Genomic DNA, 20,077 nt, shown 5'->3' with positions numbered 1-20,077 from the left:
ATATATATGTATATATATGTGTGTATATATATGTATATATATATGTATATATATATATATATATATATATATAAAACTGAATATATATATATATTTTCAGATTCTTTTCCCTTATAGGGTATTACAAAATATTGAGTAGAGTTCCCTGTGCTGTACAGTAGGTCCTTGCTGTTTACTTTATATATAGTCGTGTGTATCTGCTAATCCCAAACTCCTAATTTATCCCCCCTTTCCCCTTTGGTAACCATAGTTTGTTTTCTATGTCTGTGGGTCTGTTTCTGTTTTGTAAATAAGTTTATTTGTATCATCTTTTTAGATTCCACATATGAGTGATATCATATGATATTTGTCTTTCTCTGACTTACTTTACTTTGTATGTTATCTACTATTAGTCTTCATTTATTTAGACACCATTTTATCTCATAAATTTATCTCAAATTTATTCCTTAACAAAACCCCCTTTTTTTTTTTTTTACACTTTTGCTTCACTTTAAATACTCACCACCATTGACTGGATGCGTTGCACTAATTTTCTGACTAGTGTTTCTACTTAGATATTTCTCAACCTTTTATCCTTCTCAGTTATTGCTCCCTTGCTACCGAAATCTGCTTGAAACAAAATGCTGATGATGGCACGATTATTCATCAACTTTAAGTAGGTCTTTATTTTCTAGAGAATAAAGTTTAGCTCGTACAGAAAGGCATCCAAGGCCTCTCGTGATTAGGAGCTGTACTCCATCCACACCCCAACACTCCCTACAATAAAAGTCTCATTAAAATCTCAGTGTACCCTTGGCCTGTTCATCATCTGTGTATTTTCTCAAGCTGTTCCCTCCCCGTAGAATATCCCTTCCATCACCATCCCCCACTTGTCAACATCCTTCAAGGCCCAATTCAGAGCCAAACTAGTCATCAAACTTTTAACCGTACCCCACCCAACCTTGCTTCATGATGAAATATAGAAACCATCTCACGGATGTGTCTGACAGCTTCGTTTATAATTTTCATAATAGCTACCACACTCTACTTTGCATTGTAGTTCTTTGTATTTATGAATATCTGGTCTGCCAGGTCATTAACTTAATGATGTGTTAGTTACTACTCTTTGTTTCCAAGCAACAGTGGCCAACTCAAGCTACCTTAAGCAAAAAAGAGACTGTGTTATGAGGATATAGGGGTGTGTCACGAAAACCTCTTAAAGGAACAAGACAAGCAAAGAGCAGAGATTTGGAAGCCTTCCCACTTGATTCTGAATCTCAGCTCTCACCACTTAGCCAATATGTGTCACTATGTGTGGTCATAGTAAACATTCTGTGGCTCAAGTTTCTAACATATAAAATGAGGATGATAATAATAGTATGTACTTCCTAGGATTACTACATGGTTTACTTGGCACAGCTCTCATTAAATGTTATTTCAGAAACAAAGGTGGGGCTTTTTGGGAAAGACTACTGCCTTGCATTTGTGGTACTAGCATTTGCTTGGGATTCCAAATAATTTGATTTGGGGAGAGAAGAGGAGCCTCACTGAACTTCTTTGTGGTTATCATTTAATGTTTTGGGGTCCTTTATTTGGTACGGAGATTGGTAAAGTGAGTAATACACTATTTTTGGAAAATAAACCTGGACAATTTTAAAATGTTAAGCTTGGACACAATATTTAACCCTGGACCTGCACCTTAAAAACCAGCAGAGTAATAGAATGTTCTGTTGCCTGGGTGCCCATTGAAATTTATAAGGAATTCCAGAAGATACTTGAGTGTGGGCAGGTCTGTTAAGGCAGTCTGGTGACCTGGGAGGCCCAGAGCCCCTTTCAGGTTTCCTATGAGGTGAGAACTTGTCCTAATGACACTAAGATAGTGTCCCTTTTTACCATTCTCAAATAAACCGTGGATTTTCTAATGAGAGAAAAGCAGACGCCCATGAGAATCTAGATGTCTTAATAAAGATGACTACACACATACACACACACACACACACACACACACACACACACACACAAAACAAAAACAAAAAAACAGAGGTGGGGAGGAAATGAAGCTGGATCTCAGGAAGGACCAAAAAGCTGCCTGGAATTCAGGTGGCATTTCTCTAATTCGAATGTTTTATTCCACCCCCTCCTACAGACCAAATTACTCTGCTGCTTGTCGCCCATGGAAAAAATTGCTTGTCCATAGCTCATGTGCTGTACATCTCACCTCTTAGAAAGACAGAATCTGTCTTTGTCTCTGTGCCACATTCTGGGGGAGGAGCCTGTGATTGACTCAATTTTGGTTCCAACAGCTGCCGCCAAGATTAACAAAGAGTCACTGAGCAAACAAACAAGCAGGTGCCATAAACTTATCTTTATGGCATTTCCAAGAGAAGAAGGTTTAGGGAGCAAAGTAGGTAGTGATCCACTGACATGGCTCATTGATTTTGCTATCCTCAGAGCATCGTTCTGTGTCTCCAGTTGGATTAGATCAAGTTCAGTTCACACCATGTGTAGTCATACTTGCACTCAGGCCTTGATCCTGCAATTGTTCTTCAAAATATTTGAATTTGTTCAATTACACTTTCAAAAACATTTGAATAGTAACTTGTTCTGTTCTAGGTATTATGCCGTACACTGAGGGTATCATGGAGTGAGGTAGCATGAAGTTCTTGACCTCATGATGCTAATGTATATTGCTTGCTGCTTTGACTTAAAAAAGAAAATAAAAAGGTGTAATCTTTCCATTATCACAAGCCCTGTCTGGTTTGTGAGTATTGATAACGCTGTTAGTTCTTTGTCAGCACCACTGTGTTTTCAATTCTTTTTTTTTTTTCTCTCTTAACGTTCTTTTTTCTTTTCTGAACATTTAGTTATATTTTCACAATATTAGGCAGGCCTCCCACTAACACCCATTTTGGAACTGGAAATTACTTATCTCCTACCAGTGCAACTCCAGAAGCATAAAGGCCTGAATTCTAGACCCGTCTCCACCACCAAAGACCTCTGCGACTTTGGGGAAACCCCTAAGAGCTCTGGGGCTTAGCTCCTTCCCTTTAAACCAGAATCAATCCACTAATCAATTAATCGTATAAGGGATTTTGACTAAAATACATGGTGACTTCTACCTTTATAGGTGCAAAATCTTTAATATTTACACAGTGTTAGTTATCCATCTGTGTCCCATTTTCTTCCCCCTCACTTTGTTACCATTGTCTCCATTCATCACTTTTTCTGCACACGTTGAGAGCATCATGGGAGCGGGGTAAGGCTGGGTCTACGGGGAGCTGGAATGAGATGGTCAACTCTTTCCAGGACTCTCAGCCGATGAACTCAGTTACTGTGTTTCTGAGAAGATTGACTGTTGATTTTCCTTGGAAGCTTTGGGGTCACTGTTCCTTTAAGAGTCTCTGGCACTCTGTCTGTCCTCTCCTTTTGCCCTACCTCATGGCACAGTTTTATCTATTAATTTCCTGGCTCAGCTCTATGTTTCTGCCCTAAGCTCAAACTCATCCCCACCTCCCTAAGGCTTTTTCGGCTAATTTTCTCCTCTAGTGCAGCCTCATTCTTTACCCCCATTCAGTGAACCCTATCCTTCATGGCTGCCAACTCACCTGTCTCTCCATTTGCATACTTCCACACTGAAATCTGCCCCAACTCTCTTCTTCATTTGTCACACACACATCCTCCGTCCGCCTCTATATCCTTGTCATATACTTGTGAAAGCCAAGACTTCTCACATGTTATGTACCAAGCTATGGGATGTGCGCTTTCCGTGGAACATCACATTGTATCCTGAACAAGCCCGTGAATCAGTACTATTAAATTCATTTTACAGCTGGGGGAACAGAGAGGTAAAGTAACATCCTCCAGATCGCACAGCTAACAGGTGGCAGAGCAGGTTCAAGCAGAAGTCTGTCTCCTGAAACTGATCCTGAAAGCACAAGGCTGTAGGTTCTCTGTTTGTTTTTGAATCTATTGCCACCTCACTCCTGTTCTATCTCTGCTGAAATGACCCATTTCAACCTTTGTCAATGGCATGAATCCAATAAATTTTCTCTGGTCTCATTTTCTTTAACTACCTTCAGCATTCGTCACGGTGGTATATTTAGGGAAATTTCTACCCTGTCCTATGACACTGAACTTCCCCCTGCACTAATTCATCTCCCTTCTCCTAATTCCAAAAAGTGAGTGTTCACTAAATACCAGGATTTGAATCTCTGCTCTTCTTTTCTAGACAAGTTCCTTCAGAGAACTCAGAAATGAAATAAATCAAGATGAAATTACTTTTTTCTTATTTTTAATTGCTCTAAGAGATAACCGACTGTCTAAAGGAAAAAAAGTAGCAAGGTATTGTGAGTTTACACACGTAAAAGTAAAAGGTAGGGAAACAGTAACACCAGGGATGGGTGGAAGGAATTGAGAATATATTATATGTAATACTGTAAGATCCTTCCCTCCATGTGGCATAGATATTTGAAAGTAGGCTATTATTAATTAAATAATATTAATTTAATTGTATTAAGTTATACTATAAAGCGTAGGGTAACTACTCAACAACTTAAAGAAGAGGTAGAAATATTAAGGAAGAGATAAAATAGAGTCATAAAAAATGCTCAATTAACAAAAGATAGAAAAAGAAGAAAAACAAAACATAGAACAAATAGAGCATATAGAAAATAGCTAGCAGATTTTAATCCAACCATATCAGTTAGTGTATTAGTTCTACTTGGGTATGCTGATATAGCAGACCCTGAACCCCCCAACATAAATAATGGCTCAAACACAGGGATGTTTGTTCCTCACTCATTAGATGGTCCACTGCACGTGTTCCTGGCAGCGGGCATCTTTCTTCCAGGTGTTCGCTCAGGGACCTGGCTTTTTCCATTTTGTGGCTACACCATTCCCTCAGGCCTCATTGTCATGGGCATTTGACTATTAAAAAGGAAGAAGACACGTAGTTTCTGAAAGGACTTGTTCTGGAAATGGCCTGCATCACTTTGCTCTCATGCCATTGGCTAACCCACATCACGCAGCCTCACCTACACAGAGGGCAGTTAGGTAATGTTGTCTAGCTGAGTCCCAGAAGAAGAGAAGACAGATTTTTTTGGTGAAAAGCCAGTACTGTCTGCTACAGATGAACCGCTAAACTGAAAGGTTAGAGATCTTCAAACTTTATTATCCATAAAAGTCACCTTGGAGTTTGAAACAGTTGCATATACTTGGGCTTTACAAGAAAAAAATTCAGATTTTTGGGTAAGGCACAGAAAACTGTATTTTATTTTGTGCCAGTAGATTGGAGAGCATGGATGGTAACTGAAGGAGTGCCCATGGGAGCCAGTGATATCCACTCACACACAGAAAAGAGGAGATGATTCTGAGAGGAGTCATCTGTAGGGTTTGGATTGAACCCAGGAAATGAGAAAATAGAGCCTGAGGTCAGCCAGTGTACTTTGGGGTGTTGTCCTGGCAGAAGAAGGAAATGATTGAGAAAGAAGGGTACACATTTATTAATATGGCTCATTTGTACTAATTACAAGTGGTATATATTTATTACAGATAGTTGTTAACAATCTGGAAATACAAATGACTTATAGCAAATATAGTTACTCTCCTCTTTTATCTTCCATTTTCTTATCAGCATTTTTCCATACCATTATTTATTCTTCAAAACCATTTAATTGTCTCATAACTGTCTTACATAACTTATTAACTATTCCCCTACTGTTGTACATTTCATTTACAGGCTTTTTTCTCACTGTTACAAATAATAATACAAAGAATAGTCATCCTTGAACATAAGTCTATATTAACATTTCTGGCTATTTTCTTGGGCTAGCTTCCTAGAAATACAACCATTGGGACAACAATCCTTTACTTTCTCAATTTCTTGATAATGTTGAGTTGTGTAGAAACTTTTTCAGAGAGTTGAAGAAAGTATGATGAGAAAATTGAGTTGTTGTTGTTTTCAGTCTCCTTTTAAAATTTTAATTTAATTTTTATTTTAAATTAGAGTATACTTGATTTATAATATTGTGTTAGTTTCAGGTATACAGCAAAGTGATTCAGTTATACATATACATATATCCATTCTTTTTCAGATTCTTTTCCCATGTAGGTTATTACAGAATATTGAGCAGAGTTCCCTGTGCTATACAGTAGGTCCTTGTTGGTTATCTATTTTATATATAGTAGTGTGTATATGTTAATCCCAAACTCCTAATATACCCCACCCCCCCGCCACTTTTCCTCTTTGGTAACCATAAGTTTGCTATTGAAGTCTGAGAGCCTGTTTCTGTTTTGTAAATAAGTTCATTTGTATCATTGTTTAGATTCCACATGTAAGTAATATCATATGATATTTGGCTTTCTCTGACTTACTTCACTTAGTATGATAATCTGTAGGTCCATGCATGTTGCTGCAAGTGGCATTATTTCATTCTTTTTATGGCTGAATAGTATTCCATTGTATATACGTACCACGTCTTCAGAAAATGAAGTCTTTTGATTTGTCAATGGCTCTCTTCCTAATTCACACCCTTCCCCCTGGAGTTGTTATAAGGATTAAATGCAACCAGGTGTGTAAAGTGTTTAGTAATGCAGCTGGCATTTAATTAGCACATAGTCAGTTAACTATTAATACTGAACAGTAGCACACAAATGTTATACCTGTTAAACTCTGTCTCATACTAACTGTGTGAAGCACGGCCCGTCACTTCCCTTCTCTAAGCCTCAGTTTCCTCATCAGTAGATGAGCATGAACTACTGCCCACTTACCATGATTTTGTGGAGTTTTCTCATATGTGAAGTATGTGGTGCAGTACCTGTGATATAATAAGCCTTCAATCAATGTTCACTAATAGTATTTACTATTTCTCAGTCTACTGAAATTGAGAATTTTCTTATGTTTTTCCATTTCCTTATTTCCTTCTATGTACACACTCCCATTTCTATCTCAGTTTGAAATATACTACATGAAAGTACAAATATAATATATCTCATTACGTGTGGTAAGGCAGGGAGGAGTGAAACGTGCAGGAAACCCTTTTCAAAGACAAGAGATGGTCTATGAAAGCGTTAATAATCCATCACGTTAGCTTACTCACCCCCAACAGCAAGGTATCATGATTTACACACCAATTTTGGTGTATAACTTCAGTGTATGAAAACACTGGGCTTTATTCATGCATGCCAATGGTTCACTGTCTGTGGTTTACAAAGCATGGTATGTTCACAGTACACATGAATGGCAAGTAGTTGGTACCAAAACTCCATATATGGTAATTCTTTAGAGTTCTGGGTGAGTAGCATCTCAGAGCAAGATCTGGGCTCCCTGGAAAGAGTGCTGTGACCCACTAGTGACACTGGTCTGGCTGCTGGGGGAGAAGTAGCACATCACATGTGGATAATTACAATCCTCTACTGGAGGGAATATTAGCTGTGAGGAACAAGTTGAAGGGAAAAATATTAGAAAAATGAGTATATTTGTAATATTTTATCCTACATGAATATTTGTCTTTTTCCTCATGAGTAACTTAAATCCCCACAATGAGTAATTTCCCTGTCAGAGATTCACTTGTTATTTTAATTCAAATGTAACATTATTACAGATTTCTAAAGAAAAATTTGGTCTTGGCAAAAAAAGTAGACATCATTTCAAAAAATAACATTGCCAAAATTCTTCTACATGTTCCTTAATACTTTACTAACTTCAATACGTAAAATTGTAGACTTCATTAAATATTTTGAAATCAGACATATATGGACGATTATACGTTTTGGAAAATGATTTCTTTGACTCCTCCTCTTATCATATTCCTCAGTTTTGTTTGGAGAATAAGTTCTTACAGCACGAGAAAAAGTCGAGATGATACTTTCAGTTATTGTATCAGCATGATCTGGGCATCCAAGCACTATGTAAAATTAACAAAGTTAACTCTCCTCATAGCTCACCTGAGATTGTAGTACGGAGTGATAATGCTCGTGTTATATCTACAGCTAATTTGCAATTTTCCAGAAGAAGTGGTCACTCATATTTTATCCATTTTCCTCAGCCTTAAGTCCAAATACATGTCTGGGAGCTCAAGCAGATGGAGCCCATAACCGCACTCACCAGGCTTTTCATAACCTGGGTCACTGTGTTAATAGCTTTGGTCGTGAGCTTTGAGGGAAATGGAAGCCAAAGTCACCTCCACCCTTTGAGTTCCGTATTTGTTTCATTTTAGGGAGAATTAGCTCCCTGAGTTCTAGAGAGAATCGTTTCTCATTTGGCAATAGTGAACTATTTCTCAGTGACAGACAAAATGTATAGTAATATTAATTTCTAACACTAATCTCCATGAGCTACAGAGCTTTGTATGTATTCCAAGTCCCTGGCCCATAGAACATGCTCAATAAACATGTTCAAATCAAAAGAAGAATAATAAAAAATATACTGATTACATTGAACCACAGATGATGTGCTACACACCATTAGTAAAATTTTCCTTATTTTAAAGGTAACAAAATATTTATTTGCATAATATAAAGCTATTTACTTACGTATTTGCTGTTTCTGGGTTGGAGCACAGTGGCAGTTCAATGCTCGACTTTAACTTGGTGGATTTTGGTGTTACATCGCCATCTTGTGGTTATTAATCTGAAGATATTTCCTTCAAAACAAAACCCAAATGCTTTGTTTTGCAACATACTGTATGGTGCAGAGAACCATTTGTGCTTGTGTGTTTACACACACACACACACACACACACACACACACACACACAGACGCCAGGAATCTGACCATCTGAAAAGCAGTGTTTTAGATTTGGAGACATGGGAAAGGAAATATCTAAGACTAATCTTTTAATGCAGTCTCTTGCATGATAAAATAAGCTATGCAACCCATCTACTATTATCAAATACATGAGGATATTATAGCAATGCATTTTCTATAATACTATGATTTCAGTAGCAAAGTAAAAACATGTTTCCTCTATTTACCATAAGCAACAGAGAAGAAATAATGTTTTTCTTCCTGCTCTGTTAAGAACTTGTTTACATCATAATATGCACCGTTTCTAATGGAATAGGGAAGTCGAGGTAAAGAAAACATACACAGTGAAATCAAATTTTCTTAGATGACTATGACTAGAAATTTACAAAGCAGCTTGTTCCAAAATAACGTTATCTAACTTAGTGTATGGGTAACACTATCCATTGAGAAGATATGTATTTCTGGGGAACAGAATGGCACATTTGATAGAGGACAGAATTGAGAGGATATTATGTAGAAAGTTCTATTTTTAAAGTACTGTGATTTTTTTTTTGAAAAGAGACTTTAATAGGAACACATATCTTAATATTCTCCTTCACAGCTAAGGTATACTTTAATAAACTCTCTTTAAATTTGCTTATTGAAATTTTAAATCCACATACTGCTCTTAGAATTGATTCAATTGATTTGTGACTAGCACTCACAGAAATATAATCTGTTCCAGAGCAAATGTGATGGTAGGAAAGAGGGAAGGACCATTTTCCAGGGAGGCTTTCACCCAGATCACGTCTGCCTTTACGAAATTATGCACACAGATTAGCCCTGCACACTTAAATCCTAGAAAGATCAGTTAGTTGCAAAATAAACTGTTGGTCAATAAACTCAGTCGTAGGTTTATTTATTCTCATTTTCATTTATTTACTGTCATTCTACGACAGGCTACAGTTTGTAGAAACCTTTCTTTTTCTTTTTCTAATTATATTTGTAATTACATTCATTGTGGGGCCATTAGAAAACAAGACAAACAGAATTAAAATAAAATAAATTACCTAGGGTCACACACCCAGTGATCACTGCTGTTGGCATTTTGGTATATCATCCAAATTCTACCTTTTTTTTTTTTAGAAAATGGGATTATGGTTCCATACACCATTATAATGTCCTGTAATCTGTTTCTTTCCCTTAACTATGCATTTACGTAGCATTTATCATTCCATTTTACAGCTACACCTTAATTAATTTAAATTAGTCCCCATTACAGACATTTGGCTGGTTTTCAAATTTTTATTCATATAAAACATACTGTAATGAATCTATATATAAGGGGTGTGTTTCATGTGTGACACACATACACTCACCCATATATATCTATTTGTTTTTATTTCTTACCTAATTATTTACTTAAAATTTGTGAAATATTCCTAGGAAGTACTTTTTTGATAGAAATTTCTAGGATAATGGATATTGGCAATTAAGACTAATTACTAGTTAATTGCTCAACAGAAAAAATGTTCCAGGTTATTTCCCTACCAGTTTAAGTTTTCTTGTTTACCTTCAGTTCCAACACCACCTCCTTTTTGTCATTGATGTTTATCAAAGTCTAATGCACATACAGAAAATCATAAGCCCTCGTGGTAGACTGAAGCCATCTTTCACCTCTCACGCTGGTACTGCTGACATTCACTACCTCATACTTTTTGGGGTGTTCTTTCAAAAACAGGTTTTCTTGAAAAGTTGATCTGTCCTGATTAACTCTTTGCTGCCTCAGGGTACAGAGCATCTCTAAATGAAAGCTCACTCATACCCACAGTTGATAAAGTCGGAGAGGGATGAGAACCTTACCTCAGGGGTTCCCACACTTAATTACACAAGAGATCACCAGAGGGAAGAGATCACCGGAGGGAGCTTTAAAGAGATACCAATGCTTGACCCCATTCCCAGACAAAGATTCTGGGGAGAAACTTGGCTGTTAGTTTTAAAAGGTCCCCAGGTGATTATAATTGGTAAGGATTGAGAACCACTGAAACCTCTTTCTCCTGGAGTGATAGATTCTATCTGCCTATTTGATGTCCTGGCAGACTTCCAGAGATGAGCTCAGTGTCTGAACCTTTGTCTTTTCCAACTACTGGACAATTCCACAGATTTCACTCCTAGAGCATAATTCTTTAAACTTACTATTTTGATTCACTGCAAATGTAGACTGTCCTAAATGGACCAGTACTTTAGCTGGTCAGTTATTAACACCCAAACATGATTGAGCTTTGAGAGAGGTCGTGATAAAGGAAGAAGAGCCATTGCCACCTTCCCATGTTGAGTAGTATAATGAGGAGAAATGGAGGTACAGAAGCAAACCAATTATATTTGTAAACTTTGCATTAGTCCCAAAGGCATCTATGGCTTTTGGACTATGGTTCTGCCCTTGGGAGCTTTGGTAAACATTCTAGTTCTCACCAGAGAAAATTCAGAACAGTAAAATTGTGCAGCCCCTTGAACCATAATGGAAAAGAACATAAAAAAGAATGTGTGTGTGTGTGTGTGTATATATATATATATATATACATATATATACATATATATGAAACTGAATCACTTTGCTGTATAGCAGAAATTAACATGACATTGTAAATCAACTATACTTCAATTAAAAAAATGTTCAGCCCCCTTGGCATGTCAAAGGAGATAGGAGCCACCTGAAGAGCTCCCAACAGCTAAAGCTCAAACAACATGAGTGACAAGACGTATAAAGGAATATTGGATTACAACCCAAAGTACTAAATAAATACCCATGAGTCTCTAGTGATATAAACAAATATTTGAAGAAATAAATAAATATGGGAGAATAGACAAATCTCTAATATGGGAAATTTCTAAATAATTTAGGTAGGTATTCTCCACTCCTTAGGTGTGCACATAGTGACTTTTTTCCAAAAAGTGCCATATGGAAAAGGGGGCATGGGGTCAAGGTGAACATCATCAGTTGTAAACCATATAGTACGCACCCTTGATACTATGTGTTAAGACTGGCACTTCCCCTGTGTTGCTCTCCTCACAAAACTTCAGGACTCCAGTCTAACCACGAGAAAACATCAGACATACCCACCTTGAAAGACATTGTGCAAAACACATGACAAGTAACAATTCGAAATTGTCAAGGTCAATGAGGACAAAGAATGTCTGAGAAGGTGTCACAGCCACAGCAGGAGATAAGACAACTACATGTAATGTGCTACCCGGATGAGTTCCTGGAAAGGAAAAGGACATTAGCTTCTAAACTAAGGAAATCTGAATCATGTGTGGACTTTAGTTAATAATAACATATTATATGTGTTCGTTAGTTGTGACAAATATACCATAATGATGTAAGATGTGAACAATAGGGGAAATTGTGTGTAATGTATGGAAATGCTGTGTACTTTCTTCCCAAATTTTCTGAAAATTTAAAACTATTCTAAAATAAAAAGTTTATCAAAAAAGTAAAGGAAAAAGAAAGAAAGTGTGATTCCTCAGAGCAGCAGTGAGAACAGCATCTGGGATCTTGTTAAAAATTCAAATTCTCAGGGCCCAGCCCAGACCTCCAGAATCAGAAACTCTGGGGATGTTAACAGCCATTTGTGATTCTGCTTCTGTGACTGAGAACTGCTGATATAGCAGATTGGCCAAGGGCTCTGTTTCCCAGCACTTCTCATTTTAGATGAGGTCATGTTACTTCTTCTTCAATGTCCAGGAGTGAAGAGTCAGATTAGCCTCTTAATGGCTTCTGATTTCCCAATTGTCCCTTTCCAGAGAGGGCTGCTCTGCTTGCCTCTCTTCTTATGTTATTCAAATCTGATTCCCAGGGTCCCTTTCAGACCCTTTTGTGCTCACGTCTTTCACAACTTTTCCAGTCCACAGAGATCTCCACCTTGGATATCCCCAGACTCATAACATGAACCAACTTGCATGTTTCCAGAGGCCACAAATCACAGCAGAATGTGAATTCTCTGGAGACACAGGTGACCTTGGGCAAAATGTGTGATCCCTCTGTACTTGAGTTTCTTCATCTGTGATTTGGGGATGATGGAAGAGTATCTACCTCCTGGGTTTGTGTGGGAATTGTGAGTTAGTATCATGAGGTATTAATAATAATATCCAGCACTTAGTGAGGACCCAGTAAATGTGAGCTGTTACAATTGTTAGTGGTGGATGTCCTGCCTCTCAAATGTCTCTTCACTTCTCCCAAAACAGCAGGGTTTTGTGCACAAAATAAAGTAATGGCTCAATAAAAATTGGATGAATTGAGTGAATACGTTGAGCCCACAAAATACAAGTTCAAACATAAGGACAGCTCTCCACCCCCCCACCCCCCCATCTGTCTTCGAAGGCACCTTGATTTTGAGTCAGGATGTTGGAAATCTTTCCTGTTGGTTATATAAGGTTTTTAGACTAAAGCTCAAAATTAGGTTGGAAAATACACCCCATGTGTGTATTTATCTTACTTCAGTCTTCGTCCCCTACCTTTGTTCTGTTATCAATGAAAACACCATTTCAATTTTGATCTAAGATTATTCTCATTCCCGAGATCCTTAGCAGAGTGTCTGTTAGCCTAAAAGATGAGATTAGTCAGAAAAGAAATTAGCACCTCGGGGACTGTTCTAGCAGCAGGTGGGTAAGTGAATAGGTTGGAATCATGGTTCAGATTTTCCTTATTTGCTCTTTGGAACAGGTTAAATAGAGATGCAACAATTTACATGCCATAAAGAGACAAACCTTGGGTGTTTGGGTTTGTTTTCCAGATGGGGATTAATGTGGTGGATTCTGCAGTATCCGGATTAGGTGGTTGCCCTTATGCAAAAGGTGCGTCTGGGAACGTAGCCACTGAGGATTTGATCTACATGCTTAATGGCCTGGGGGTCAAGACAGTAAGTTAATTTAGCATATTTTAATATTCATACATTCCTTGCAGATTCAAATTGGAATGCTTCTTGGATTTGGGAAGCAACTTTGAGTTCAAGTTTTACTACACTTTTGCTCTTTGCTAAAATGCATAGTGGGAAAATACAATAAAAAATTCTTGGGGCGGGCTTTATAAAGTAACTTATTGCTATAGTTAGATCACCAATAATGCTACCATTTCACATTTTTATGGTGCTTCATGACCTCCAAAGTCCTTTTTCATCTAGTATCCAGTTTGATTTCACACACTTTGCAAATCTGAGCCTGTCTTTGCTATTATGATTATTGTTTTTGCTGTTTTGTTTTCCTTGGAGGAAAACTAAGATCTTGATTTTCTCATGGTGACAAGTAGGGCTTCTGAAAGAGAGCCCAGGGCACTTTTAAAATGGCCAGTGTAGGACCAGAGCTTAATAATACTTAGCATGTGAGCAAGAATACTCTCTTTACAAGTGCTACCTGAAAAAGTCACATGCTCTATAATAACCCACCAAAATTAGTACCTTGTTTTGCCACATGCTTGTTAAGACGGCCTACCAGTCTCTAAGGCAGATTTTCTTTTTTTTAAGGATAAAACATAAAAGGCAAAAAACTGTTCACAGATTATCAGAAGTTCAAAATGTTTTCTGAGATGTAAAGCATCACCTGGATTGCAGAATGGAATTGTCCTCTCCATCTCTCCTCTCTCTCCTCTTCCCTCGTTCTACTGAGCAATGCTCCTGCAGCAGCCAGCTTGTCTGCAGTCTCCTTCCCTGCGCATTCGGTTTCTCACCTCCACCCCTTGCTCCTGCTTTCACCGCCCCTTGGAATAACCTTACTGCCCATACTCGATTTCACCTGGAAAATGAGGCACCACCATCCTCAAAAACGCACCTTCTAGCATTTCCCTGCTGATTTCCGAGGCCCACACTGCTGGGTTCCTCTCCTCCGTGTTTCCAGGCTACCTTTGTGTCTTCCTCTGAACCTACCACAAGGTTGTAGAACCATCCTCTTTCTGTGTCTAGGTCCCCCTGCAGGCAGAAATATAGTATGACAGCTGATTCACAGGTGCCTGTTGCCTAGAGACCCTCAATAATGTTCAGTGAAGGACTGATACCGCTTGGCACTAAACACCAGGAGCCTCTCTTCTCTGGTTAGAAATAGCTATTACAAAGTAGCCTGATTTTTTCCATCATTTCCATTAGAAATGTATGACCGTGACAGAAGTAGAAATCCTTTCTTTTCTTAAAATTTATTTTATTGAAGTATAGTTGACCTGCAATGTTGTGTTAATTTCTACTGTAAAGCAAAGTGATTCAGTTTTATATATATATATATATATATATATATATATATATATATATATATATTCTTTTTTTTTCTTTTTAAATAGATTTAATGAAACACTGGACTTTTGGATAATTTATTAAAGTATTGAATATGGTCACCTGGCAGATAGCACCTTATACAGCTGGGTTTTGTTTGTTTGTTTGTTTGTTTGTTTGCGGTACGCAGGCCTCTCACTATTGTGGCCTCTCCCGTTACGGAGCACAGACTCCGGACGCGCAGGCTCAGCGGCCATGGCTCACGGGCCCAGCCGCTCCGCGGCATGTGGTATCTTCCTGTACCGGGGCACGAACCCGTCTCCCCTGCATCGGCAGGCGGACTCTCAACCACTGCGCCACCAGGGAAGCCCTATATATATTCTTTTTAATATTCTTTTCCATTACGGTTTATCACAGGATATTGAATACATTTCCCTGTGCTATACAGTAGGGCCTTGTTGTTTCATCTGCCCGGTATATAATAGTTTGCATCTGCTGATCCCAAACTCCCAATTCATAGAAATCCTTTCTTGAAGATTTAAATGATTTGGTTGAACTCAGCTGAGTCAACATATGAACTCTGCTTCATATGTGTCAGGCCATGCGGGTCCAAATGCAAATAAGCCATGTCTCCATTCCTAAGAATTTCACAGTTCAAGGACAGTTGTTACATTGGATATCAGCCAACAAGACAAGATTCTCTGTACAACCTGTATCACTATGTCTCCCATGCCTAGTCAACTACCAAGAGCTACTGCTTCAACTTCTAAAGTATTTTGGTTGTTTGTTCCTTCCTTACTATCCTTGCTGTAGCTACATCAGCACAAGTTCTTATCTCTTTCCTGGATATTCATCCTCCACACTGGTCTGCTGGCTCCAGAGTGCCTTTAAATTCATCCTCCTTGCTACCATAAAAGATTTTCTCTAAAATACAAATATGAATATCCCTTGCTCCCACTTGGGTACTCATCAGTGGATTCCCATTTTCTGAAAAGCAAGGCTGTGTTCTACACCTTTTATACCTTTTCCAGTCACGTCGGCCCATTACTTTCCATGTATCCCATGGTATTTTTCAGATGTCTCGTACTCTTCTCTGCTGACAGTGCCTCATTCCTCTTACTTCTTCTCAAGGACTCATACTGTCCGTACAAACCTCAGGTTAGGATTTACCTTCCTGGCACCCTTCCCTGACACACTCCCCTCCATTTGTTTCCATACCCTTTTCCTCAGTGGGTTGACTACCCTGCAGCTCTGCCCTCATGATCATCCGAGCATCTCTCTCCCTCAGTGACTTTAGTGGAAGTACTGGATTTCCTGTTTAGGGCTCCATATTGCCTGCTTGACCACAGGCACCCTCAAGACAGAAACCATATTCTTCGAGAAGTTCTTGAAACCCCAAAATGGATCATAGTACATGAGACGTATTTAAACACCTGGTTTAAGTGCTAAAAGATTTAAGAATAAATGCAACATTATTTCATAAAGGTATCTGTTCATTAAATAAAACGGTAGAGGAAGGCCGAAACAGAATCCTTTAGTACGATACCAACCAATCCCACTGCGTAATTGCTATAAATGGTACTGGAAAGCAAAGAAGAATGCTGGTGACTAAAATCTTATTATCTTTTGTTAGATGTAATTCAGAAATGAAAGACACACATGTAGCTTATTATTTACAAAATTTACATATTACTAGATTAAGGATGTAAAACCAAAATGTGCCTAACAGATACTCCACCCAAAACCATTACTATGACAAAACCAAAGCACATGTTAGTACCCTAAAAACAACTTCATAATAAAAAGAAACAGTGAAAATTACTTACCTGTCATTTTACAAAATATTTTTGATGATTTTTTTTTTTTTTTTGCGGTACGCGGGCCTCTCACTGTTGTGGCCTCTCCCGTTGCGGAACACAGGCTCCGGACGTGCAGGCTCAGCGGCCATGGCTCATGGGCCTAGCTGCTCCGCGGCATGTGGGATCCTCCCGTACCGGGGCACGAACCCGTATCCCCTGCATCGGCAGGTGGACTCTCAACCACTGCACCACCAGGGAAGCCCTTTGATGATTTTTAAACAGAAGTAAACTACAAACAAAACAGTGCCCTAAAAGTTTCTAGAGAGAAGTAACTACCTATATTAAAATGATGATCTCTTTTTGATCACTTGTATGAAAAGCCCCTATGAGTATTTATACTTGTCTGTTTTACGAAAACGACAAACTTACATAAATTTAAAAAACTACTCCTTAATAGCAAGGGAGCCTGAGTCTGTTTGATTTTAAGTCCCTGTTGTTTCTAGTCTGAGTTGAGGGAGGACATAGGAGCTTACAAAATATTACATGGGGCAAATCTCTGGTTAATCCACCTAACACTGTGCCCCCGTTCCACCCCCCACCCCCCCACCCCCCCACAGTGACAGCACAGGTGCAGGGTGGAAACCTCAATGGTGATCTTTGGCTCCACCAAGCCCAAGATGCCGAGCCTGCCTTGAACTTGGCCTTCATACTCAACTGTCGATCTGTCATCCATGGATTTACCAAAGCCTTTGTTGATCCTACTTATGCTTTCAAACAGTACAGCCTCTCAGGCAAACAAGTTCCAGATGTGTGCTAAATACTACTTCATTTTATTGGACTACCTCCTTCAATTTCATGCCAGTAAGAGTGTTTCTGAACATGGTTAAAAATTATACATTCATCTTTCCCATATTTCTTACAGCTTTATCAGGTTTGTTTCTTCATATCCTAAGATACACTAAGAGGGTTTTTTTTTCCCCCTAAGTCCTTATCTTTGAACTCCTCCAAATGATTATCATTTTAATTGCCCTTCACTGATATTTTGTAGAGTCTTTCTGGTTCCACTGTTGTCCTTTGTAGAGTTTAGATATCAGCATGAATTACACTGAGTTATTCAGGTGTGACTAGCCTATGGTTTTATACTAGGGTCAGATTCAAGATATGTTTTAATAAAGCAGAAAAATCTAAAGCTACATAATTCATGGAGATAAATGCCACCCCCCCATCAATAATGAACAGCATTTTGTTTAGTAATTTTAAATGGTTAAGTAACTACTAATACAATTAAAAGGAATCTGTTTTGTCTTCTTTCTCCTTAACCCCCTTTCCCACTTGGTATCACTGTCATCTTTGTCTCACCAGGGTGTGAATCTTTACAAAGTGATGGAAGCTGGTGACTTCATCTGCAAAGCTGTGAATAAAACTACAAACTCTAAAGTAGCACAAGCCTCATTCAACGCTTGACTTGAATGCATTTGTGAGTTAAGGCTGAGAAGCTCCATTCCAGCTACAGATACTCATCTGAAAATCATTACTGCCAACTTGTTCTGAAATGTGAAGTAATAGACAAGAGTGGGGGAAAAAAAGAGATACTTTGAAAAAGAGTAGGCTGGATAGATTACAAAAATTGACCGGAAGATACACCAGTCATCAGGTGAATTGCAAGCCGGGGCTAAATAATAAAATGTGTGGACATGCTTTGAACTTGGAGAAAAGTCTACTCTTTTGCTCTTATAGAAATAACTTTTTAATTTAGTTGACGTGAAAATTGACTTCAGATTTCCCTAAGTATCAAAAACTGTGTTAATACTTAATCAAGCTGGCTTAGCACAGCGTACATATCATCAGTAGTTTATGAGCTCCTGCATGGTGTGCAAAGTGTGTGGCCTCCATATTATACGTTATGTGCCTCTGGATCTCAACTTCCCATTTGCCAAGTCAGTTAAATTATGGACCAAGTGCCAAATCTCCATCTGACCCTACATAATTTTTAGCGATAGAACTTTTATATTTCAAGTATGCTAACATCTGTTAATTATTTCAGTGGCTTTATCTTGTTCCAAGAGGCTGTGGTCAGTGACAAGTTGCCACACCCTGGAAACATATTACCTTCCATGTTTGTCACATGCATCCAGTTTACCTTGCTTTCCCTCTCATCAGCTGTAGTGAAAACCAGGAGCGTGTTACTCGGCTATTGAGAAATAAGGGGTACAACTTTCATCCCAATGTCTAAGTTGCAGTGATGAGAATAGAGTGATACATGTACTTTTATCATTTTCAGCTCACTTCCAAATTGTCCAAGAAATGTCACTGTGATCCTAAGAATATTAAGGCAGTTATTAAAATTCATGAAAAAAACAACTTTTCCATTGATTCACTTTGATTAAATCACATCTGTTTGGGGTTGACTTTTTATGGTTATTTTTAATGTTGAAGTGGCTGAAATTTTATTTTTTGTAATAGCATTGCCAGAAATAGCAAAAATTAATATATCAAAGTTGAGAAGAGGCACAGGACGGCTATGTTAAGAAAGAAACATTTCTGTAACCTATGCAGATCATATGGGGACAGTATTATTCCATGTGGATCTGAATCGTCAGTTTTATTATTTATGTAGACTTCTCCAACGATACTGGGTGATCTTATCTTTGAATAAATTTGAATAGAATTTGAAATATGAAAGTGAGCATTGTGAGCTTTCTGTTAAATATTCATCAAAACCACAGAAATAAATTCAAGAAAATAAGAGAAGTACTGATTATACCTACATTAACTTTAAAGATACACAATCATAAGAAAAGGATCACAAGGGAAGCATATTGGAAATTGACAAAAACTAAGTTCCTACGGATAAGGCTAACGCTCAGGTCATGATGGGTGACAGAGCAGGAACTTGTCATCAGAACTGAATGACTCCTTGCATTTGGGTTAGTGCTGGGGCAGGGTCAGTGCAGAGAGCAAGCAAAATTGCAGCTCTTTGTGGATCTCTTACATCGTCTCTTTTCAGGAAGAACATGACACTGCACCCGGGGGCAGGAGTGGGACACGTGCCCTAGTGTGCACAGCAGGATACCTACCCATCTTCTGAGGAGACTGACTTTTCCTCTCTCTTATGCAACTGTGGAATTCTTAGTTTTGAGATGTTCGGCAAAGCATCAGTTGATGCAAACTGCTTATAGAAACAGTGAAAGGCAAGACTTTGTTGTTTAGAAATAAAAACCACGGACTCTCCAAAAGGCAGAGCAAGTCGTGAGAACCCCAGGTGCAGCCTAGCACACACTTACATGGCACACACATCAGTCTACCAGTTCATATCCCAG

General features: G+C 38.4%; 1 protein-coding gene across 3 annotated transcripts in view; it reads left to right on the top strand.

The window, feature by feature from the left end:
* Positions 1 to 18,577, top strand: part of HMGCLL1 (3-hydroxymethyl-3-methylglutaryl-CoA lyase like 1) — a 136,907-nt gene extending 118,330 nt beyond the window's left edge. Inside the window, exons 5-6 of one of the 3 annotated variants that reach the window (XM_029243520.1) lie at positions 13,498 to 13,623; positions 18,120 to 18,577. In XM_029243520.1, coding sequence (XP_029099353.1) covers positions 13,498 to 13,623; positions 18,120 to 18,221 — 228 coding nt within the window. In that variant the 3' untranslated portion in view covers positions 18,222 to 18,577. The remainder of the gene's footprint in view (positions 1 to 13,497; positions 13,624 to 18,119) is intronic. The other 2 variants (XM_029243519.1, XM_029243518.1) reach the window with 2 other exon arrangements.
* The last annotated feature ends 1,500 nt before the right edge of the window (positions 18,578 to 20,077 follow it).

The sequence above is a fragment of the Monodon monoceros genome, unplaced genomic scaffold (assembly GCF_005190385.1).
Source record: "Monodon monoceros isolate NGI ecotype Baffin Bay Population unplaced genomic scaffold, NGI_Narwhal_1 Super_Scaffold_3, whole genome shotgun sequence".
Lineage (NCBI taxonomy): Eukaryota > Metazoa > Chordata > Mammalia > Artiodactyla > Monodontidae > Monodon > Monodon monoceros.
The sequence above is the reverse complement of the archived record's forward strand: the minus strand, read 5'-3'. Positions and strand labels throughout refer to the sequence as shown.